The sequence below is a fragment of the Orbicella faveolata genome, unplaced genomic scaffold (assembly GCF_042242905.1).
Source record: "Orbicella faveolata isolate gen_17 unplaced genomic scaffold, um_ofav_v1 contig_14, whole genome shotgun sequence".
Taxonomy (NCBI): domain Eukaryota; kingdom Metazoa; phylum Cnidaria; class Anthozoa; order Scleractinia; family Merulinidae; genus Orbicella; species Orbicella faveolata.
The window spans coordinates 18,313,198-18,338,011 of NW_028301541.1; the positions used below are offsets into that span (position 1 = coordinate 18,313,198).

The following is a 24,814-nucleotide window of genomic DNA, read 5'->3' on the forward strand; positions in this document are numbered from 1 at the left end:
CTCGCTGTAATTTTTTAGTTGTCCTACGTACGGTTTCCCTTTGATGTGATAGGATAGAAACACATGTTCATGTTGCAATTATAACAACAGCAGTGAATTAGTGGATCATCAAACTTTGGTCCAAATTAGTTCCCACTTTTATTCTCTGTTATATTCTAACAGAGGTGATCAGTGACATGAACAACGTAGACGAAGTTATACAAGTCATCTCAATCGGCTTCATTGTTGCCGGCTTTCTTCTCAATACCAGTCGATATCTAACAGCCATCGAATTATGCAAGGAATGCTTGTTCATTCTGAAAGACGACAGGTTACATGAACCTTGCAAATGTTTATGCATCAGTTGGCAAATATGAGAAGGCTAAAGGACATCTGGAGAAATCACTTGTGATGTACAAAGAAATTGGTGAGAGAAGAGGAGAAGCTAGCTCTTGCTTAAGCCTCGGAACTGTGTATCAATCAGTTGGCGAATACGAGAACGCTAGAGAAGTTCTCGAGAAATCAGTTGCGATCCAGAAAGAAATTGGACACAGAAAAGGCGAAGCTGTCTCCTACGTAAGCCTTGGAGCTGTGTGTGGGTCAATTGGCGAATATGAGAAGGCTAGAGAACATCTCGAGAGAGCACTTGCGATCTACAAAGCAATTGGAGACAAAGAGGGAGAAGCAATAGGTTACGTAAACCTTGGAAGTGTGTATGCATCAGTTGGCGAATATGAGAAGGCTTCAGACTACTGGCAAATATCTCTAGCCATCAGTAAAAAGATTGGAAACAGATTTACACTAGCTATGTCTTACCAAGTGCTGGGAGTTAAATTTTACCATTTTGGAAAGTACAGTAAGGCTAACGAATATAATCAGAAAGCACTTGCAATTTTCAAAGACATTGGAGACAGAGAAGCGATGGCTAGATCGTACCTCTGCCAAGGATCTGTGGAGTACACTGTTGGTAACTTTGTCAAGGCAAGAGAATATTTTGAAAAAGCAATTGCGATAAGCAAAGAAATTGGAAATGAGGATTTAGAAGGAGCAGGTTGCTCAAACCTTGGAGGTTTGCTTTTAAGTCAGGCTGAATATGATAGAGGAGAAGAATATATCAAGAAAGCACTCGCATCAAGTGAAGCAATAGGTGATATTAAGGGACAGCTCGATTCGCTCCAAATTATGGCACACCTTAGAATGAAAGAAGGAAAGATTCAGGAAGCAATCTCATATTTCCTTTCTGCTATTGAAAAAAGCGAGGAAATGCGCGGCTCTCTCCGAGACAACGATGAATTTAAGATTTCTCTCTCGGATCGCAATATTGGCTCCTACAGAGATCTCAGTGCGTTGCTTTTTGCAACCGGATATCCTACTGAAGCTTTGTATGTGTCAGAGTTTTCGAAGGCCAGGGCTTTGGCAGATTTAATGTCAGCTCAGTACTCTGTGGAGAATCAAATCCCAGCTAATCCTCGAACGTGGGTTCGTATTGAGGGCATCGTGGACAAAGAATGTAACCGCACATGTCTGTACGTCTCATATCATTTTGAGAGTATATATTTGTGGATTCTTAAAGAAGGCAGAGTCACACATTTCAATGAAATGAAAGGAAATGATCTAATTGCTCACGAAGGATTAGGTCAACAAGTGGAAGAGTTTTTTGATTTCAGAAGTTTTGGCGTTTTACCAGAGGAGATTTGCGAAGACCGATCTTTACACGGTTTTCAGCCAGAGTCCAAAACATGCGAGGAAGATAGCCACGAAGGTTGGCGAATTGGAGTGGAAAGTAAAGCTAACCAAGGACCCAAAATGAACCTTTCTCTCTGTTACAAACTTATCATCGCTCCAGTGGTGGACTTTCTCGAGGGTCCCGAAATCATTATTGTTCCTGATCGTGCTTTATATCAAATTCCCTTTGCCGCCTTAACTGATGAAAGCGGAAAGTACTTAACCGAGACTTTCAGGATCCGTATGGTTCCTTCTTTAACAACTCTCAAGCTCATTAATGAAAGTCCAGCAGACTATCACTGTCAGACTGGTGCATTGATAGTGGGAAACCCTGATGTTGGTGAAGTGCATTTCAAAGGAAAACTCACGAGCATTTCGACACTACAATGTGCAGAAAACGAAGCTAAGATAGTAGCAAACAAGCTGGGTGTCGAGCCTTTGTTACGACAGCAAGCGACTAAGAAAGCAGTACTTCAAGCGATGAATTCAGTGGCCCTGATTCATATCGCCGCACACGGTGATGCTGAAAGAGGAGCAATTGCCCTTGCACCATCGTTTCGTATTCCTAACGGGATACCTCAAGAAGGACTGTACTTATTGACTATGTCTGACATTTCAAAAGTTCAACTGCGAGCTAAACTGGTAGTCCTTAGCTGTTGCCATAGTGCTCGAGGACAGACAAAAGCCGAGGGAGCTGTTGGAATTGCCCGAGCATTCTTAGGATCTGGCGCACGCTCAGTGTTGGTGGCACTGTGGGCCCTGGATGACAAAGCAACAGAGCAGTTAATGAGTCATTTCTACGATCATCTTGTTAATGGGGAAAGTGCTGGTGAATCTCTACACGAGGCCATGAAGTGGATGAGAAGTGCGGGCCATGACGTGAACCAGTGGGCACCTTTTATACTGATTGGAGATGACGTGACATTTGATTTTGGAAAGAAAGGTAATGTTTTATTGAAAGCAAGCGCTTTTTTTACACTAAAGGGTCCCTGGTATTCATTTAGTATTTCCTGAGATGTTTTCGGTGATGCTATCAAGAGACTCTGACGGTAGCTTTACAATTGATGAAAAACGTGGAAATTTATAAAGTGGGATAACACCAATCTTGACAGACTTGTCTTCGTTTTATCTGTTGTTTACGTTTTCTTAAGTTTTATAGTGGGAATTTGTTTGTAGATTTAATTTCTTGTAAAGCGCCATTGGACCATTAGGAAATGGCGCTACAAAAATTTTATAATTTTTTTTTTTTAAATTGGCAATAGTTTTTTTAACATTACGGTTAATTATTATTTTGTGCGCGATTGGACGATGACCTTATGTCCTGTTAATTTTTTTTAAAAAATAATGTTGTTGTAAAAGAAAAATGGATGACGCTGTTTTTTTATGATCCACCCTTCTTCACAAGCTTGCACAGCGTTGCAATGAGGTCGAAATCGTTCACAAGTCTACCCTGAAACTGTTGGCGGTTCTAACTGACGTTCTTATAATTTATGACGCTTTCTTCGTAATGACCTTTTTACAATCAATACGCCACAACCATATACCACGCCGTTTAAAATTTAGTTTTAATTCTGTTAAATTTTAAATTAAGAAAGCAAGAACAAGTTGTCTCAACTTACCATAGTCTTTTATGATGGTACAATTCAAGGCTTTAGCTTATTTACTAGGGCGAGACCCGAAGACAGAATTTTCTTGTTTTAGGCTTGGATAAAATATAATATTGAGCCAATCAGGGCGCAGAAAAGAATCTTTTAAAATAAATCAGTTTCATAACAACTGCTTTTTTAAGGAAACGCTTAATCAAGACCTTCGGAAGTAACTGAATGTTAGCGCAGCTAATGATTGTCTCTTTCTGTTTGTTTATTTCCTTTGTCAGGTGTGGGAAAGAATGACCAGGATGGCAGCGAGTGATTGCCTGAGATGTAAAATATACCATGACCTCAATGGACAGTTTTACTGCTAGTGCTAAGTTGTATATAAATGAAATGGACCTTTAACTTTCTGTCATTTCCTGTCTAACAATGCCTCGGTAGAAATACTAAGCGCAAAGCATTTAACTTTTGTCAAAGACGCATTTACTTGTTATAACATACGCCATTGTTTTTCTTGTAATTATGCAATGAGTTTTGAGAACCAATTCATTTAGGTTGCAATTTTTTTCAGCGAAAGAAGCTATGAAACCCAAAAGGATACTGCAGTGTATAGTGTTAGACTCAAATAACTGCTTAAACCCGAAAAACCTTAGCGCAAAGGGTAATTTTTGGTATCGAAGTTTTAGATGTTGATAGCAACTGTTCAGATCTTTTCAATGAGAAAGAAAAGAATGCAATATTAAACTGCAATAGACTAAAAAGATAATAAGGATTACACACGACGAACTTGAGATATTTAGGCTAAACTCTTCATGGTGCGCAAACCGTGGTGTTTTAATTAACCAGCTGGTGGTTTGCCGTTAAAATTGTAAATAATGTACAAGAAAAAATACTGGCACTTTTTAGCAATAGGTAAGAGTAAGATTTTGAAGCAAAATAGTAGCACAGACAACATATATCCCCTGTGCAGCAGTTGAACAAATTGTATAGAGAACATGTTAGTTTTGATAGTATTTTCATAACTTGAAATAGTTTTTAGGGAGTAAAAGAGCCTTACAATTTGAACTTTTATCAAGCATTAAGCGTTTAGCCAAATTTACGTAAGGAAAGAAAAGAATATAATCAAGAATTTTTGGTGAACATTGTCGACGAGAAAGACTAATTAAGTGAAATCTAAATTAATTTAGTTTTTATCTGTTAGGATACAGTTAGCTGTCTTGCTGATAAACAGTGGAAAAGAAAACGGATAACACTAGTAGTTTAATTGACATGAGGTAGCGAGAAGTTTAAGCAGGGTGGCTCAAAAAAATCATCTGCATTACACTTTCTTCAGTTTGTCGCAAGCAGTGACTGTTATCAAAGTAGAAATACTTTTTGATTCTTTCAGCATGTACTACTTATGAGAAGTTAACTGGTCGTTTCTTGTGTTTGTTGATTTAAGGTCTAGAGGAACAAATTAAAACTGTAAACAATATAAATCTCAGCTGGAGTCCAATTACTTTTAGAATATGAGCTTTTTGAAGGCACAAAACAGAAACTGCTTTGTCGGCGGGCGTGAAGCAGTTACTTAATTATCAACATGAAATGGAATGTTATATGTTATAAAAAAGCGCGATCAGGAAAAATGATGATTTCAGGGCCCTCAAGTAAGTTTGCCAAAGCAGCGAAGATAAGTTTGTAATAGATAAGAAGGTGCATTTTGGGTCCTTTGTTATCTTTATTTTCCAAGGGGGAGGGATTACCACGTCTGAGAAGCAAAATTTAGTCGGCCATGTTTGTATATTCAGTATTGGACTGGAACTAGCTTGCAAATGAGGCAACGGCGGGGAGTGTTTCTAAATGCAAATGAAATTACCAATGAAATCTTGACTCTTGAATCTAAATACGGATTTTGCCTTCCGTTTACTTTATCCTGCAATGCTATGGTGTATTACTAAAGTCCAAACGAAAATGTGAATTAAAGCAAAAACTAAAACCGTACAATACAAATAAACAAAGGAGCAAAGGAAAGATCAAATCCTTTCTGCGAGGAGAGAAAGCGAGCGAGATGGGCGAGTACAACGAGTCAACGAACACAAGGATGATTGGACCAGCCGATACGCCCCCAGGAAACCCTGCTAATGAAAGTGAGGCAAGGCCGGAACGTGGACTGGACGCTACTCCATTTATTAAAGGCCAATCGAACTTGACACTAAATCATATCCTTTGACGACACACCTCAGTCTCGCTAAAAGAAACGAACCTTTTCAGCTAGGAACAAGTTGAGGGAGTGACGATTGGTTTGTATGTATATTACTATACAAATTTCATTTATAATAATACGATAACTTTATTATTAAGTCAATCATTCTAGCTTATATAGTACTTTACAACGGTTTGTTAATTGGCGACATCTAACTAACCAATTCTAATAGAAACGCAGGATCCGTTTTCAAGGTCTGAACGAAATTCTGTGTACATAGCTAAGCATTAAAGAAAGAAATCGCTGTTTCTAAGTTATTCTTTAGTTTTCATGTCGTTACTATACATTGAGAAGATTTAAATGTCACTAATAATTCGTTGTCCTTTTGCTGATCCAGACTAAACTGGATTACACTATGATTTTGCCGGACTCATCAAGTGACGGTAAGAACATTACACTTAATCTAGACATCCTCTATTCCCTACCCTCGTTTGACATGTTTGCTGTGCATTAAAATGTTTTTGAATATTTATTAGAACTAACTACTGATGTATCGTCGTCCGTTTTACGGGAAGAGCCTTGTCGCTGAAGTGGGTGAAGTTGGATTACGTTCAGATTCTCACAACTCTAGTTTACATTAGTAAGTTTAAGCCATGCCTTTATAGCTACACACATTAAAGTTTAAATGTAAAAAAGTAAAGGAATGATTTTAATGTTCAGGGCAAGAAAAGTACTCTTTAGATTGCAGCACGGTGACTTTCAGTTTCCTGCGCGCTGATCTTCGTCTGTGAATTTTCTTTTTTGTGTTCAATTTGTTTATGACTGTCAGTTTTGTACTGTCATAGCCTCATATTGACAGGTGCGCATGTATGCTTATCTTCGTGTATGGTCTAGAGCTGTGTGCTATTATTTATTTACGTATGTTGCCTGCAGCTTTGTGTATTGTCGTCACGAACCCTCCTTTTCCGCGTTTACTTTTGTCTCTGACTCAGTGCAAGTTTTGAGTTTACTTTTGCTAGTGATCTAAACTTTCAGTTTTGCATGTCCCTTGAGATCTATGACTTCCAGTTTTCTTGAAATTATCTACAACGGTATTTTTAGTTTTTTCTGTTATCCTGTAGACAAACGAAGTCCTATTGTAAAAAAGAGATTGTCGTGGCCTTTTTTGCATTCTTTCCACCAAGCTGAAAGAAACTGGTAAGTTAACAATATTATTTACACTTAACTATCTTATTGCTTGGTTTTTAAACAAATTGACCTTAATAAGTAAGGAAATATTTATTGAAATCGCTAAGTATGTTTCCCTGCCAGCAATTTCTGACGGCAATAAAATAATGACAGAAAGATCTATTTCACTTTGGTCTAAAAATTTGTTTCTTTGAAGGCAGAGGAAATCCCATAATGGATTGTTGACCATTTAACTATGCGCATGTCTAGGTAGATGGATTGTTGAAGTTCAATGTTTGCTCTTTTTCCACTTATTTAAACTGATAATGTTATTGTGTTTTGAGAATATTCCAGTAGAAATTACAAACTCGTGTTGTAACCAGAAAAGTGCGAAACCGAGAATAATTTGGTTTTCGAGATGAATTTCAATTTTAAGACCTTAGCATTAAAAGCATGGTCCAAATAAGTGTGAAAAATTCTGCGATAACTTACCTCGAGCTGTGCTTACTAACAAAGGAGCAAATATTTTTTTCACAATTTAAGTGCTTCATTTAATTTTCAGATCAGATTTTGAAGATCAAACGAGATGGGATAGTAATTAAAAAGTTTGTTTCATAAAATGCTTTATTGGAATCTCAGCACATAACAGCAAATGACCGCAATGTATTTTCATTGACTCTAGTGGGAGTTATCTTTTCTTAAGTAAGCCTTAGTATCGCCCAGCATGTGGTACAATTAACTGATTGGTATCAGCTTACAATTAGCTTTTGAGGCAATTAATATGATCATAACCTTTTTTGGAATAATATTTTACATCGCAAAAATTGTTCAAAAATAGCCTGTTTGTTAGGTGTATCTCCGCCTTGAGTTTTTTTCTAATGTAAAATGAATAACTCAACCTCGTTCCCTCAAATCCCTGAGGTGAATTGCCTCAAAACACTTAACTTGCTTTCCCTGTAGAATAACAACTATGTGAAATGGCAAACTGAAGGCTTTTGTAAAACATCATGTTTATTAATATCGGTCAAGCTACTTAACTTGTGATAAGGCGATCCTTTTTTTCACAGCAGGCCAAAGGAAAGAGAAAAAAAACAACGCCTGATATAATTACTTCACGAGTCGTCTGTCCGTAGTCCAGAATCGGGACTTTTTTCTGATTGGTCGTAAAACAAAAGATTATCTAAACTCGCCTTTCTCATTGGTTACGTGATTGGATATCTGACTTCCGGTACAATTTCAAACATGAAGCGTGGCGGCCGTTGAGATAAATATATTTGTATATAAGATTTGTATTAAGATTTATTCACAAATACTTAAAGGAACAGGAGTTGGAATGCATCCGGAAGATCATCTACTGGAAAGAAAAGTTTTAGCCGTTCTTTGGACGGAATTTGGCAAGAGCGTCATTAATTATTTGATTCTGAAAGTGTCAAAAACGTCTGCGGTTGACATAATTAAGTTGTGGGCAGTGCCCTGGAATATACCTGTTGCAATGTTTATTTTCGCATTGTTGCAACCTCTTCCAGGCATTCAGTCAGTTGGGGCGAAGCGCGAAAAACAGCGCGCCTTTTTTGACTTTTTTCGCGCGCTATTTTTCACGTTTCGCTCCAACTAACTGAACGCCTAAAAAAGGCTAGCATTGTTCAGAGGTTTGACCACTTCCCATCTGATGTTCTACCCTTTTTTTAATGCAAAATTTTTTAAAATTAGAGGTCCCGTCAGTTCTCAATTATCCAAGAGACTCGTGACCAGACCAGATTAGACCATGATCTCTCCTTCAGTCTCGCTCCAGAAAGGGGAAAGAAGAGCGACCCTGAGAACGAGGTTGTAAATAACTCCCCTCTCCTCCCCTCGCTATAATTTTTTAGTTGCCCTACGTACGGTTTCCCTAGGATGTGATAGGAATGAAATGCATGTTTATGTGTCAATTATAACAACAGCAGTAAACCAGCAGATCAACAAACTTGGGTCTAAATTAGTTCCCACTTTTTTTCTCTGTTATGGCTAACAGAACTGATCAGTGAGATGAACAACGTAGACGAAGTTATACAAGTTATCTTGATCGGCCTCATTTTTGCCGGCTTTCTTCTCAACACCAGTCGATATCTAACAGCCATCGAATTATGCAAGGAATGCTTGTTCATTCTGCAAGACAGAGCAGCCATAATAGACGAGAAATTCACCAAATCATTCTACAAGACGATATATTTTACAATGTGGAAGGCTTGTAGTCTTATCAGTGATAACACAAACGCCATAAAATACGCAGAGAAGATTCTCCAAATTTACCGTGAAAATGGTGAAAGACTTGAAGAATGTGAGCTAAGCTTAGAACTTGGAGAGATGTATTTCCATCAATGCAAATACCCAGAGGCAATACAACTCTATGAAGAAGCGCTCCTGATCAGTAGAGAAATTGGAGACAGAAGAGGAGAAGCTTACTGCCACGTAGGCCTTGGAGTCGTGTATCAATCAGTTGGCCAATATGAGAAGGCTAAAGGACATCTCGAAAAATCACTTTCGATCCACAAAGAAATTGGAGACAGAAACGGAGATGCTGCCTCGTGCTTAAACCTTGGAACTGTGTGTCTACCGAATGGCGAATATGAGAAGGCTAGAGAACATCTGGAGAAATCACTTGTGATCTATAGCGAAATTGGAAACAGGAAAGGGGAAGCTACCTCGCTCTATTACCTTGGAGCTGTGTGTCGAACATTTGGCGAATATGAGAAGGCTAAAGGACATCTGGAGAAATCAGTTGTGATCTTCAAAGAAATTGGTGACAGAAATGGAGAAGCTAGCTCTTACTTATGCCTTGGAACTGTGTATCAAGCAGTTGGTAAATACGAGAAGGCTAGAGAACTTCTCGAGGAGTCACTTGCGATCCAGAAAGAAATTGGACACAGAAAAGGAGAAGCTGCCTCCTACGTAAGCCTTGGATCTGTGTGTGGAGCAATTGGCGAATATGAGAAGTTTAGAGAACATCTCGAGAGAGCACTTGTGATTCAGAAGGAAATTGGAGACGAAGAGGGAGAAGGGATAAGTTACGTTAACCTTGTAACTCTGTATGCATCAGTTGGCGAATACGAGAATGCTTCAGACTACTGTCAAAAATCCTTAGCCATCAGTAAAAACATTGGCAACAGACGTATACTAGCTTTTAGTTACTATAACCTGGGAGCGAACTGTTACTGTCTTGGAAAGTATAGAAAGGCTAACGAATATAATCAGAAAGCACTTGCAATCTTCAAAGACATTGGAGACAGAGATGCGATGGCTAGAACGTACCTCAAGCAAGGAGCTGTGGAGCATGCTGTTGGTAACTTTGTCAAGGCAAGAGAATGTTTTGAAAAAGCAATTGCGATATGCAAAGAAATTGGAAATGGGGATATAAAAGCAGCGGGTTGCTCAAACCTCGGAGTTTTGCTTATAAATCAGGCTGAATATGATAGAGGGGAAGAATATATCAAGAGAGCACTTGTATTAAGTGAAGCAGTTGGAGAGATTGAAAAACAGTTCCAGTTGCTCATAATTATGGCACACCTTAGAATGAAAGAGAGAAATATTCGGGAAGCTATCTCATATTTCCTTTCTGCTATTGAAAAAAGCGAGGAAATGCGCGGCTGTCTCCGCGACAACGATCAATTTAAGATTTCTTTCACAGATCACAATATTCGCTCCTACAGAGATGTCAGTGCGTTGCTTTTTGCAACCGGAAATCCTACTGAAGCTTTCTATGTGTCAGAGCTTTCGAGGGCCAGGGCTTTGGCAGATTTAATGTCAGCTCAGTACTCTGTGGAGAATCAAATATCAGCTAATCCTCGAACATGGGCTGGTCTTGAAGGCATCGTGGGCAAAAAATGTAACCGCATCTGTCTATACGCCTCATATCATTTTGAGAGTATATATTTGTGGATTCTTAAGGCAGGCAGAGTCACACACTTCTAGAAGGTGAAAGGAAATGATCTAATTGCTCACGAAGGATTAGGTCAACAAGTGGAAGAGTTTTTTGATTTCAGAAGCTTTGGCATTTTAGCAGAGGAGATTTGCGAAGACCGATCTTTACACGGTTTTCAGTCACAATCTAAAACATGCGAGGAAGATAGCCATGAAGGTTGGCGAATTGGAGTGGAAAGTAAAGCTAACCAAGGACCCAAAATGAACCTTTCTCTCTGTTACAAACTTATCATCGCTCCAGTGGTGGACTTTCTTGAGGGTCCCGAAATCATTATTGTTCCTGATCGTGCTTTATACCAAATTCCATTTGCTGCCTTAACCGATAAAAGCGGAAGGTACTTATCCGAGAATTTCAGGATCCGTGTTGTTCCTTCTTTAACAACTCTCAAGCTCCTTAATGAAAGTCCAGCAGACTATCACTGTCAGACTGGTGCAATGATAGTGGGGAACCCTGATGTTGGTGAAGTGCACTTGAAAGGAAAACTCACGAACATTTCGAGACTACAATGTGCAGAAAACGAAGCTAAGAGGATAGCAAACAAGCTGGGTGTCGAGCCTTTGATAGGACAGAAAGCGACTAAGCAAGCACTACTTCAAGCGATGAAATCAGTGGCCCTGATTCATATCGCCGCACACGGTGATGCTGAAAGAGGAGCAATTGCCCTTGCACCATCATTTCGTATTCCTAACGGGATACCTCAAGAAGGACTGTACTTATTGACTATGTCTGACATTTCAAAAGTTCAACTGCGAGCTAAACTGGTAGTCCTTAGCTGTTGCCACAGTGCTCGTGGACAGACAAAAGCTGAGGGAGCTGTTGGAATTGTCCGAGCATTCTTAGGATCTGGCGCACGCTCAGTGTTGGTGGCACTGTGGGCCCTGGATGACTAATCAACAGCGCAGTTAATGACTCATTTCTACGATCACCTTGTTGCTGGGAAAAGTGCTGGTGAATCTCTACACGAGGCCATGAAGTGGATGAGAAGTGGGGGCTGTGACGTCAACCAGTGGGCACCTTTTATACTGATTGGAGATGACGTGACATTTGATTTTGGAAAGAAAGGTAATTGAAAGGTTTCATTGAAAGGAAGTGTTTTGTTTTATACAGTAAAGGGCTCCTGGTAGTCATTTAGATTTTCCTTAGATGTTATCGGTTCAGGTTAATGTATTTTCGCTGTTATTATGTGAGTCTGACAGTAGCTTTGTACTTGATGAAAAACGTGGAAATTGGGATAACACCAATCTCAACAGATTCGCCTTCCACTAACAGGTTTAAACTGAAAACGTGGCTTTTTAAAAGTGAAACTAAACGAGGCCATTTAAACAAGCATTTTAAAATTGAAGGAAATTTTAAATTATATATCTTTTAATTTTTATATTTTACCTTTTCTTAATTTTTATAATAGGCTTTTGGTTGGAGATTTAACTTCTTGTAAAACGCCATTGCACCATTGCGAAATGGCGCTATAAAATTTTATTATTATATTTAAAAAATATTGGCAATACTATTTTAACATTAGCTTGATTATTATTTTGTGCGCGATTGCGCGATGACGTTATGTCCTGTTAATTTTACAGAAACAAAGTAATGTTATTACAAATTAAAAGAAAAGTGGAGGACGCTGTGGTCCACCCTTCTTCACATGCTTGCACAGCATTGTGATGAGGTCGAAATCGTCCAAAAGTCCACCCTGAAACTGCTCGCGGTTCTAACTGATGTTTGTTTAATTTATGACGTTTTCTTCGTAATGACCTATTTACAATCAATAAGCCACAGCCATATATCATGTCGTGTTAAATTTCGTTATAAATTTTATAAATTTTAAATTAAGAAAGCAAGAACAAGTTGTCTCAACTTACCATATGATTTTATGATGGTATAATTCATTGCTTTAGCTTATTTACTAGGGTAAGACACGAAGACACGGTGTTCTTGTTTTATGCTAAGATAAAATATAATATTCAGCGAATCAGGACGCGCAGAATATAATCTTTTAGAAGAAATCAGTTTCGTTATTAAGCAACTGCTTTTTGAGGAAATGCTTAATCCAGACCTAGGAAGGTAACTGAACATTAGCGCTGCTAATGATTGTCCCTTTTTGTTTGTTTATTTCCTCTGTCAGGTGTTGGAAAGAATGACGAGGATGGCAGCGAGTGATCGCCTGAGATGTAAAATATGCCATGACCTCAACGGACAGTTTTACTGCTGGTGTTAAGTTGTATATAAATTAAACGGACCTTTTAACTTTCGGTCATTTCCTGTCTAACAATTACTCGGTAGAAATATTAAGCGCAAAGCGTTTAACTTTTGTCAAAGACGCATTTACTTTTTATAGCATACGCCATTGTTTTTCTTTCAATTATACAATGATTTTTTAGAACAAATTCATGTAGGTTGCAATTTTTTTTCAGCGAAAGAAGCTTTGAAAACCTAAAAGGATACTGCAGTGTACAGTGTTGGACTCAAATAAATGCTTAAACCAGAAAAACCGTAGTGGGAAGGGTAATTTTTCGTATCGAAATTTCAGATGTTGATACCAACTGTCCAGATCTTTCCTACGATAAAAGAAAAGAAGAATGCAATACCAAACTGAAATAGATTTATAAGAGCTCAGGCACGGTATTTTGAGTTAGTTTGCTGGCGTACAAATTAACCTTTACATTAAAGAGAACCTGAAAATAATAGTTTACTGAGATAGGAAAACACCAAAGAGATAACAATAAATTATAAAGGAACAAGGATGGTTAAGGATGGAGAAGACTAACACGGATTACAAACGAGAAACTTGAAAAATTTAGGTTACACTTTTCAAGATGCGTAAACCGTGATGTTTTTATTTATCAGCCGGTGGCGTGTTGTTGAACTTTGAAAATAATGTACATGAAAAAATACTTGCACGTTTTGGTAATAGTAAATAACAGGATTTTGAAGTAAAATAGTGGCACAGACGACATGTATATCCTGTGCAGTAGTTGAAAAAATTGTATAGAGAACATGTAACTTTTGATAGTATTTTCATAACTTGAAATAATTTTTAGAAAGTAAAAGAGCCTTGCAATTTGAAATTTTATCAAGCATTAAGCGTCTGCGCCCAATTTACGTAAGGAAAGAAAAGAATATAATCAAGAATTTTTGGTGAACACTGTCGACGAGAAAGACTGATTAAGTGAAGTCTAAATTAATTCAGTTTTTACCTGTTAGGTTTACAGTTAGCTGCTTTGTGAACAGTGCAAAAGAAAAGGGATAACACTAGTAGTTTTATTTACATAAGGTAGCGATAATTTTAAGTAGCCTCCGTGTGACTTAAGAAAATGATCCATAGGACATTTTATTCAGTTTATCGCAAGCAGTGACTGTTATCAGAGTAGGAGTAATTTTTGATTCTTTCAGCATGTACTACTTATGAGAAGTTAACTAGTCTTTTTTTCTGACTGTTGATTTAAGGCCTAGAGGAAAGCATCAAAATTGTAAACAAAAAAAAATTGTAGACACTGTGTCATGGTGAGAATTGCGTTGAATGAAAGTGACAAAGACACTCTTTGAACGCTTTAAAAGTGAATTAAAGGAGAGCTATGGCCAAACTCGTGGAGTAAGTAATCTAGAGATGAAACATGTTGGTGAACTCTTATTAAAGGCTGTTAAAAGAAGCCGGTTTCGCACCACGACAGGTCGCATTTATCTCACAAAGGCTTTTTTCGTTGGCTTTTGTTGCACACATTATTACAGAATAGCTAGGTCCAATCTATCTTTATTTTGTACTCAGTCTTAAAGAAAAATTACAATGATCAAAGAAAATATTAAAAGTGAAAATTAGAGTGCTAGCTGCCTTGAATATCCGTAGGGGCTAGCGGAGCCAGGCAGCCAGTTAACATCAGCATTAAATAGAAATAAAATACAGTTCAGCAAGAAAACTGAAGCACAAATGCACACACAAGAAGAGGAAAAACGCTATTTCTATGCTATGAAGGGAGTCTAAAATAGTTAAAGTTATATATGAATACAAAACATTAATATAAGAAGAGCACACAATAGCTATGGCAACTAATAACAGCTATATATTAAACTATAAAAGAAAGGCTTGGAAAGATGACAGAGGGTGACAAAATTGCAGATGAACATGGAGCTGTTAAGGCTGAGGGTTCTTGGGTCACAGCGGGCACTCCTGCCAAAAGAATCATAGAGTGCTATCCCCCCCCCCCCCCCCACCTCCAACCACCAAACACGGATCTTGATGTTGATGTTTGTCTGCCTGCTGGGAAAATTTGGATATATTCAAGAACCCTTTTCTGTTCGTATGAACTTGCAGATCTTTCTCATTGCATGGCACTCGAGGCTATAGGTAAAGGTTATTATGGGACAGCACTGAGTCGTTTCCAATGTGGAACCACTTGTCTCTGTATATATTGCACGTAAACTACATCAAAATAATTAGTCTATTTTGCAAGCATTTTCAGTGTTGGTCCAAAAAATCTGTCGACCCATAAATATGTCTTCCAACAAGCTCACATGGGGTTTCTTTCCCTTTGTCATCTTTTCCATCAGGAAGGAAAAGTGTAAACAAAAGACAGGGTAAAAATCATTTAAGCTTAACAAAATCAAGTCTCTGGGAATTTCTTTTCAAGTTTTAGTGCATTTCACATCCCACTCAGAGTTCAGATCAATGTACTAAAAAAAACTAAGACAAGTATAGAGAACACAACTTTAATCTAAACTTAACTCGATGGCGGTTGAACGTGGATAACTCAACATGAAAAACTTAAATGCTATGAAAATGACAAACTACAAAGCCGTAAACGAAGATCTTGAACGTTGAATCTCACAGGAGATCTAATTAGCCATAGTTGAATAGTGAAATGATGAGAAGTCAAAGACTACTGCAAGACTGACACAACGTCGTATACTTGAAACAGTATTTCGTCTGGCCAGACCAGCCATCTTCAGGTTCAGATGCTATTAAATTAAAAAAATGAAATAACAATAATTTTTCTTGTGCCGATGTTTGTCCTGTTTTCAATAGTTGTTTCGTTCATTTATTATAATTGCTCCTTTCGCTTTCGTTCATTAAGGTCGACAAATCAGACACATTCTCATCACAACTTACCACATTAACATGAGTTTTACTCATTTTTAGGTCACTTTCCAGCGAGCTAGAATTTATATACCCCACGATGGACGCTTTAAATAGTAACTGCGCAAATGCAATGGCGAGGCTCCTATTGACTGCATAGTTAATATTCCAATATGGCTTCGCGGGTACCGACTAATTACGAAGTGTCTAAACCTATGTAAGTGAGTGAGTGCGTGAGTGATACATTTGCATATCGGAGTCCCCGCAACAAACACGTTTCTACGCTTCGCTAATCCACGAGTTTAAAAAGTGGCGATAAACACCACCTAGAGGGCTAAATATGGATCAATTTATCAACGGGATAGACCAAGTTTTGTCTTTGCATTGGAGTTTTCTTGAGAAACAAAAACACTTGTCACTTTTTCTTTAGTCACAAATCACTCTGAACCACACATTTAGTGGCTTTTGTAAAAATAAACTTGTTAGAGCTTGGAAATATAGCAAAGTCGCCACAGTTTACACAAATAGACTACAGACGATGGGCGACAAAAGTAGTTGAGACACTTTCAGAAAATGACGTTTTTCGATATTTAAGCACTTCTTCTACTTTATTTGCATCTAGCGTTAATTCTCTGATACCCTTGGAGAGAAGGGGGCGGGGGGGGGGGGGGGGGGGGAAGAAAATGTTCCCAGGGCGCTCGAAAATCGACTTTTACTGCCAAGTGTCTCAACATTTTTGTCGCACGTTGTAGCTTGGAACTGAAGCTACGGTGGGGAGTATTTTCAAATGCAAATGAAATTACCAAATGAAATCTTGATTCTTGAATCTAAATACGGATTTTGCCTTACTTCTACTTCATCCTGCAATGCAATGGTGTATTAGTAAAGTGGAAACAAAAATGTGTATTGAAACAATAAATAAAACCGTACAATACAAATAAAATAGGGAGCAAAGGAGCGAGGAGAGAAAGCGAGCGAAATGGGCGAGTACAACGAGTCAACGAACGCAAGGATGATTGGACCAGACGATACGCTCCAAGTAAACCCTGCAAATGAAAGCGAGGCCAGGCCGGGACGTGGCCTGGACGCTACTCCAATTATTAAAGGCCAATCGAACTTGACACGAAATCATATCCTATGACGACCCACCTCAGTATCGCTGAACGAAACGAACCTTTTCAATTAGGAACAAGTTGAGGGAGTGGCGAAGTGACGAAGGGTTTGTATGTATATTACTCTACAAATTTCATTTATAACAATACGATAACTTTATTATTAAGTCAATCATTCTAGCTCATATACTACTTTACAACAGTATGCTAATTAGCAACACCTAACTAACCAATGCCAATAAGAAACACAAGATCCATTTTCAAGGTCTCAACGAAATTTTATGCACATAGCTATACATTGGACCAGAAAAATCACTGTTTCTAAGTTATTCTTTAGTTTCCATGTCATTAGTATGCATTGAGAAGATTTAAATGTCACTAATAATTCGTTGCCCTTTTGCTGTTCCAGACTAGACTGGATTACGCTCTGATTTTGCCGGACTCCTCAAGTAGTAACGGTAAGAACATTACACTTTATCTAGATATCCTCTATTCCCTACCCTCGTTTGACATGTTTACTGTGCATTAAAATGTTTTTGAATATTTATTAGAACTAACTACTAATGTATGATTGTTCGTTTTAGGAGACTTACAAAGGTGAAGTTGGATGTCGTTCGGATTCTTACATCTCTTGTTTACATTAGTAAGTATAAGCCATGCCTTTATAACTATACACATTAAAGTTTAAATGTAGATTTGAGAATTGTATGAAGGAATAATTTTAATGTTCAGGGCAAGAAAAAGCCTGCTTTAGAAGGCAATACTAGGTGATTTTCAGTTTCGCACGCGCTGATCTTTGTCTGTGCGTTTTCTTTTTTGTGTTCAATTTGTTTGTGACTGTGAGTTTTGTACTGTTATGGCCTCATATTGGCAGGTGCGCATGTATGCTTATCTTCGAGTATGGTCTAGAACTGCGTCCCTTCCTTTATCTTCGTGTCTTGCCTGCAGCTTTTTGTATTGTCGTCAGTAACCTTCCGTTTCCGCGTTTACTTTTGTCTCTGATTCAGTGGAAGTTTTGAGTTTATCTTTGCCAGTGATCTAAACTTTCAGTTTTGCATGTCCCTTTAGATCTATGACTTCCAGCTTACTTGAAATGATTTACGACGGTATTTCCAGTTTCGCTTGTTTATGATTTTCTATGAATTTTAAGGCATGTTTATCTTTCTTCGTCTGTGACTTTCATTTTCTTAGGGAGGTTACCTTTGTCGGAATATTTCAATATTGTACATTTGTCGCAGCCTGTTAAATCTTCAATATCAGCATGGAGTTAGAGGCAGAAACATAGACTTATAAAAGGAATACACGTCTCAGTTGAGAACGCTTGTTTCAGTTTTTTCTGTTATCCTGTAGACAAACAAAGTCCTATTGTAAAAGAGAGACTGTCGTCGCCTTTTTTTGTATTCTTTCCTCCGAGCTAAAGGGAAGTGGTAATATTATTTACAGTTAACTATCTTATCGCTTGTTTTTTAAACAAATTGACTTTAATAAGCAAGGAACTATTAATTGAAATCGCTAATTAATTATATTTCCTTGCGAGAAGTTTCTGACAGCAATAAAATTTTGACAGAAAGATCTATTTCAATTTGTTCTAAAAATTTGTTTCTTTGAAGGCAGAGGAAATCCCATAATGGATTGTTGACCATTTAATTATCTACATGTATGGATAGATAGATTGTTGAAGTTCAATTGGTGCTCGTTTTCCACCTTATTAAACTAATAATGTGATTGTGTTTTAAGAATTTTCCAGTAGAAATAACAAACTCGTGTTGTAACCAGAAAAGCGCGAAACCAAGAATAATTTGGATTTCAAGATGAATTTCGACAATGAAATTCAACAAAGAAATTTAAATTGAAACTTTCTACTTCCCTTGACTTCCAACGCACGAATTTTGAGATGAAATCTGATTGTTTCACATTTATAGGATGACACACGATAACATCGTTAATGTCAGTTAAGCAACGAAATGGCGACAGACGACTCCTTAAGTAAATGTATCAGGTGTTTTTTTCTCTCCTTCCCATATTCGCTCCCCCCTGCACCCCCCCTCCCCAACAAAAAAACGCCTGATGGCAGGTTTCTTGTGAACATGTGAGCGTATGAGATCCCGGCTTTGATTTTGACAAAAGCGAACGCGACAAAAGTTTGAGGTCCCGTGAGTTGTCAATTATCCAAAACACTCGTGACCAGACCAGATTAGACCATGATCTCTCCCCCAGTCTCGCTCCGGAGAGTGGGAAGAAGAGAGACTCTGGGAACGAGGTTGTAAATAGCTCTCCTTTCCTCCCCTCGCTATAATGTTTTAGCTGCCCTACGTTCGGTTTCCCTAGGATGTGATAGGATAAAAATACATGTTTATGTTGCAATTACAACAACAGTAGTGAACTAGTGGATCAAAAAACTTGTTTCCAAATTAGTTCCCACTTTTATTCTCTGTTATATTCTAACAGAGGTGATCAGTGACATGACCAACGCAGGCGAAGTTATAGCAGTCATCTCAATCGGCTTACTTGTTGCAAGCTTCCTTCTCAACACCAGTCGATATATAACAGCCATCGAATTGTGTAAGGAATGCTTGTTCATTCTGAAAGACAGAGCAGCCATAACAGCCGACAAAGTCAGCAAATCATTCTACAAGGGGATATATTTTACAATGTGGAAGGCTTGTAGTCTTATCAGCGATAACACAAACGCCATAAAATACGCAGAAAAACTTCTCCAAATTTACCATGAAAATGGTGAGAGACTTGAAGAATGTGAGCTAAGCTTAAAACTTGCGGTAATGTATTGCCATCAAGGTAAATACCCGGAAGCAATACAACTCTCTGAAAAAGCGCTGCTGATCAGTAGAGAAATTGGAAACAGAAAAAGAGAAGCTGACTGTCACGTAAACCTGGGAGCCGTGTATCAATCAGTTGGCGAATATAAGCAGGCTAAAGGACATCTCGAGAAATCACTTTCGATTCACAAAGAAATTACACTCAGAAACGCAGATGCTTCCTCGTACTTAAACCTTGGAGCTGTATGTCGATCAGTTGGCGAATATGAGCAGGCTATAGAACATCTGGAGAAATCACTTGCGATCTACAAAGTAATTGGAGACAGAAATGGAGAGGCTGCCTCTTACGCAAACCTTGGAAATGTGTATCAATCATTTGGCGAATATGAGAAGGCTAGAGAACATCTCGAGAAATCACTTGTGATCAGCAAAGAAATTGGATATAGAATAGGAGAAGCTGCCTCTTACTTCAACCTTGGATCTGTGTATGAATCAGTTGGCAATTATGAGAAGGCTAGTAAACATCTGGAGAAGTCACTTGTGATCTACAAAGAAATTGGATCCCGAAAAGAAGAGGCTAACTGTTACGGAAGGCTTGGACAGGAGTATCGATCAGTTGGCGAATATGAGAAGGCCAGAGAACACCTCGAGAAATCACTTGCGATCAGCAAAGAAATTGGAATCAGAAAAGGAGAAGCTGCCTCTTACGGAAGTCTAGGAATGGTGTATCGATCAGTTGGCGAATATGAAAAGGCTAGAGAAAATCTCGAGAAATCACTTGTGATCCTGAAAGAAATTGGAGACAAAGAGGGAGAAGTGAGAGGTTATATAACTCTTGGAAATGTGTATGCATCGGTTGGCGAATATGAAAAGTCTTCAGCCTTCTGGCAAAAATCATTGGCCATCAGTAAAAAGATTGGCAACAGATTTACACTAGCTGTGTCTTACCAAGCGCTGGGAGTTAAATTTTTCTTTCTTGGAAAGTATAACAAAGCTAACGAATATAATCAGAAAGCTCTTATCATCTTTACAGACATTGGACACAGAGAAGGCACGGCTAGATCGTACCTCTTCCAAGGAGTTGTGGAGCAGGCTGTTGGTAACTTTGTTAAGGCCAAGGAATATTTTGAAAAAGCACTTGCGATAAGCAAAGAAATTGGAAATGGGGATATAAAAACAGGGGGTTACTTAGAACTTGGAGGTCTGCTTGTTGAACTGGCTGAATATGACAAAGGAGAAGAATATATAAAGAAAGCACTTGAATTAAGTGAAGCAGTTGGAGATATTGATGGACAGTTCCTTTCGCTCGAAACGATGGCGTACCTTAGATTGAAAGAAGGAGAAATTCAGGAAGCTATCTTATATTTTCTTTCTGCTATTGAAAAAAGCGAGCAAGTGCGCGGCTCTCTCCGCGACAACGATCAATTTAAGATTTCCTTCTCGGATCGCAATATACGCTCCTACAGAGATCTCAGTGGGTTGCTTTGTGAAACCGGAAATCCTACTGAAGCTTTGTATGTGTCAGAACTTTCGAATGCCAGGGCTTTGGCAGATTTAATGTCAGCTCAGTACTCTGTGGAGAATCAAATCCCAGCTAATCCTCGAACATGGGCTGGTATTGAGGGCATCCTGGGCAAAGAATGTAACCGCACCTGTCTGTACGTCTCATATCATTTTGAGAGTATATATTTGTGGATTCTTAAAGAAGGCAGAGTCACACATTTCCGGGAGATGAAAGGAAATGATCTAATTGCTCACAAAGGATTAGGTCAACAAGTGGAAGAGATTTTTGATTTCAGACGTTTTGGCGTTTTACCAGAGGAGATTTGTGAAGACCGATCTTTACACGGTTTTCAGCCAGAATCCAAATCAAGAGAGCAAGACAGCCATAAAGGTTGGCGACTTGGAAAGGAAAGTGAAGCTAACCAAGGACCCAAAATGAACCTTCCTCTCTGTTACAAGCTTATCATCGCTCCGCTGGTGAACTTCCTTGAGGGCCCTGAAATCATCATTGTTCCTGATCGCGCTTTATACCAAATTCCATTTGCTGCGTTAACTGATGAAAGCGGAAAGTACTTATCTGAGAGTTTCAGGATCCGTATTGTTCCTTCTTTAACAACTCTCAAGCTCCTTAATGAAAGTCCAGCAGACTATCATTGTCAGACTGGTGCGTTGATAGTAGGAAACCCTGATGTTGGTGAAGTGCATTTCAGAGGAAAACTCACGAACATTTCGAGACTACAATGTGCAGAAAACGAAGCTAAGAGGATAGCAAAAAAGCTGGGTGTCGAGCCTTTGTTAGGACGGCAAGCGACTAAGCAAGCAGTACTTCAAGCGATGAAATCAGTGGCCCTGATTCATATCGCCGCACACGGTGATGCTGAAAGAGGAGCAATTGCCCTCGCACCATCTTTTCGTATTCTTAACGGGATACCTCAAGAAGGACTGTACTTATTGACTATGTCTGACATTTCAAAAGTTCAACTGCGAGCTAAACTGGTAGTCCTTAGCTGTTGCCACAGTGCTCGTGGACAGACAAAAGCTGAGGGAGCTGTTGGAATTGCCCGAGCATTCTTAGGATCTGGCGCACGCTCAGTGTTGGTGGCACTGTGGGCCCTGGATGACAAATCAACAGAGCAGTTAATGAGTCATTTCTACGATCACCTTGTTAATGGGAAAAGTGCTGGTGAATCTCTACACGAAGCCATGAAGTGGATGAGAAGTGGGGGCTATGAAGTGAACCAGTGGGCACCTTTTATACTGATTGGAGATGACGTGACATTTGATTTTGGAAAGAACGGTAAGGTTTTAATGAAAGAGGGAGTTTTGTTTTACACAGTAAAGGGCTCCTGGTTTTCATTGAGATATTTCTGAGATGTTATCGATTCAGCTGAATGTATTTTCGGTAATGTTATTAAGAGAGTCTGACAGTAGCTTTACACTACATGAAAAACGTGGAGATTCGTAAAATGGGATAACACCAATCTCAACAGACTCATCTTCCACTAACATTTTTAAAAGTAAACTGAAAAGGTGGCTATTTAAAGAAGCATTTTAAAATTGAACTTTTTAATTTTTAATCATATATCGTTTTAAATTTTTGTTTTTTTTTTAGTAGGCATTGGTTAGAGACTTAATTTCTTTTAAAACGCCATTGCACCATTGCGAATTGGTGGTATAAAAATTTTATTATTGTAGTTAAAAAAAGTTGGCAATAGTATTTTAACATTAGCTTGATTATCATTTTGTGAGCGATTGGGCGATGACGTTATGTCCTGTTAATTTTACAAAAACAAAATAATGTTATTGTACAAGAAAGATAGACGACGCTGTTTTTTATGGTCCACCCTTCTTCACATGCTTGCACAGCATTGTAATGAGGTCGAAATCGTCCAAAAGTCTACCCTGAAACAGCTCGCGGTGCTAACTGACGTTTGTTTAATTTATGACGTTTTCTTCGTAATAACCTATCTGCACTGAAGATATATAACTCATGGCTTTAGCTTATTTACAAGGGCGTGACAAGAAGACACTGTTTTCTTGTTTTATGCTAAGTTAAGATAAAATATAATATTGAGCCAATCAGGGCGCGCGCAGAATGTAATCTTTGAAAATAAATCAGTTTCGTAATTAGGCAACCGCTTTTTAAGGAAATGTTTAATCAAGACCTTCGGAAGTAACTGAACATTAGCGCAGCTAATGATTGTCCCTTTCTGCTTGTTTATTTCCTCTGTCAGGTGTTGGAAAGAATGACCAGGATGGCAGCGAGGGATCGCCTGAGATGTAAAATATGCCATGACCTCAACGGACAGTTTTACTACCAGTCCTAAGTTGTATATAAATTAAATGGACCTTTAACTTTTGGTCAGTTCCTGTCTAACAGTGCCTCGTTAGAAATACTAAGGGCAAAACATTTAACACAAAACATTTACTTTTTATAACATACCACATTGTTTTTTTTGTAATTATAGAATGATTTTTGAGAACCAATTCATGTAGGTTACGATTTCTTTTAAGAAAACACCAAAGAGATAACAATAAATCATAAAGGAACAAGGATGGTTAAGGATGGAGAAGATTAACACGGATTAGAAACGACGAAATTGAAAAATTTAGGCTTAACTTTTCAAGATGAGTAAACCGTGATGTTTTAATTTACCAGCCGGTAGCTGGTAAATGAAAATTTACATGAAGAAATACTGGCGCTCTTTGGCAATAGTGCATAATAGGATTTTGAAGAAAAATAGTGGCACAGACAACATGTATATCCTGTGCACTTGTTCAACAAATTGTATAGAGAACATGTAACTTTTGATAGTATTTTCACAACTTGAATAGTTTTTAGAAAGTAAAAGAGCCTTACAATTTAAACTTTTATCAAGCATTAAGCGTCTTAGCCGAATTTACTTAGGGAAAGAAAAGAATATAATCAAGAATATTTGGTAAACACTGTCGACGAGAAAGACTAGTTAAGTGAAGTCTAAATTAATTTAGTTTGTATTTGTTAGGTTTACAGTTAGCTGCTTTGAAAATGGTGCAAACGAAAACAATGAGACAAGTAGTTTAATTTACATGAGGTAGCGAGAAGTTTAAGTAGGGTGACTCAAGAAAATCATCCACAATACGTTTTCTTCAGTTTATCGCAAGCAGTGACTGTTATGAAAGTAGAAGAACTTTTTGATTCTTTCAGCCTGTACTACTTATGAAAAGTGAACTAGTCTTTTGTTGTGTTTGTTTGTTGATTTAAGGCCTAGAAAAACAAATTAAAACTTTAAGCAATATAAATCTCAGCTGGAGTCCATTCACTTTTAAGATGTGAGCTGTTTGAGGGCACAAAACAGAAACTGCTTTGTCGGCGGGCGTGAAGCAGTTACTTAATTATCAACGTGAAATGGAATGCTATATGTTATAAAAAGCGCGATCAGGAACAATGATAATTTCAGGGCCCTCAAGTAAGTTTGCCAAAGCAGCGAAGATGAGTTTGTAACAGATAAGAAAGTGCATTTTGGGTCCTTGTTTATCTTTATTTTCCAACAGTAGAGGGGTTAACACGTCTGAGAAGCAAAATTTAGTCGGCCATGTTTGTATATTCAGTATTGGACTGGAACTAGCTTGCAAATGAGGCAACGGCGAGGAGTGTTTCCAAATGCAAATGAAATTACCAATGAAATCTTGACTCTTGAATCTAAATACGGATTTTGCCTTCCTTTTACTTCATCCTGCAATGCAATGGTGTGTTACTAAAGTCCAAACA

The 24,814-nt window shown here is 38.2% G+C and overlaps 3 protein-coding genes and 1 long non-coding RNA gene across 4 annotated transcripts; all 4 read left to right on the forward strand.

Moving 5' to 3' along the window:
- The first annotated feature begins 176 nt into the window (after window positions 1–176).
- Window positions 177–3,615, forward strand: LOC149114364 (tetratricopeptide repeat protein 28-like). The gene is made up of 3 exons (XM_089286064.1): window positions 177–276; window positions 311–2,647; window positions 3,581–3,615. The coding sequence occupies exons 1-3, from the start codon at window positions 177–179 to the stop codon at window positions 3,613–3,615; spliced, it is 2,472 nt and encodes an 823-aa protein (XP_089142190.1).
- Window positions 3,616–5,761: 2,146 nt separating this feature from the next.
- On the forward strand, window positions 5,762–24,345 carry LOC149114365 (uncharacterized). Its single transcript, XM_089286841.1, has 6 exons — window positions 5,762–5,921; window positions 6,015–6,118; window positions 6,600–6,675; window positions 8,657–9,988; window positions 19,595–22,360; window positions 23,298–24,345. Exons 4-6 carry the CDS (start codon window positions 8,671–8,673, stop codon window positions 23,345–23,347), a joined length of 4,134 nt encoding a protein of 1,377 aa, XP_089142967.1. The 5' UTR covers window positions 5,762–5,921; window positions 6,015–6,118; window positions 6,600–6,675; window positions 8,657–8,670; the 3' UTR covers window positions 23,348–24,345.
- Window positions 10,589–14,678, forward strand: LOC149114366 (tetratricopeptide repeat protein 28-like). The gene is made up of 2 exons (XM_089286840.1): window positions 10,589–11,665; window positions 12,726–14,678. Exon 1 carries the CDS (start codon window positions 10,804–10,806, stop codon window positions 11,491–11,493), a length of 690 nt encoding a protein of 229 aa, XP_089142966.1. The 5' UTR covers window positions 10,589–10,803; the 3' UTR covers window positions 11,494–11,665; window positions 12,726–14,678.
- LOC149114367 (uncharacterized) lies at window positions 16,819–17,491 on the forward strand. The gene is made up of 3 exons (XR_016206452.1): window positions 16,819–16,894; window positions 17,193–17,241; window positions 17,368–17,491. It is a non-coding gene; the product is annotated as an uncharacterized LOC149114367 (long non-coding RNA).
- Window positions 24,346–24,814: the final 469 nt, after the last annotated feature.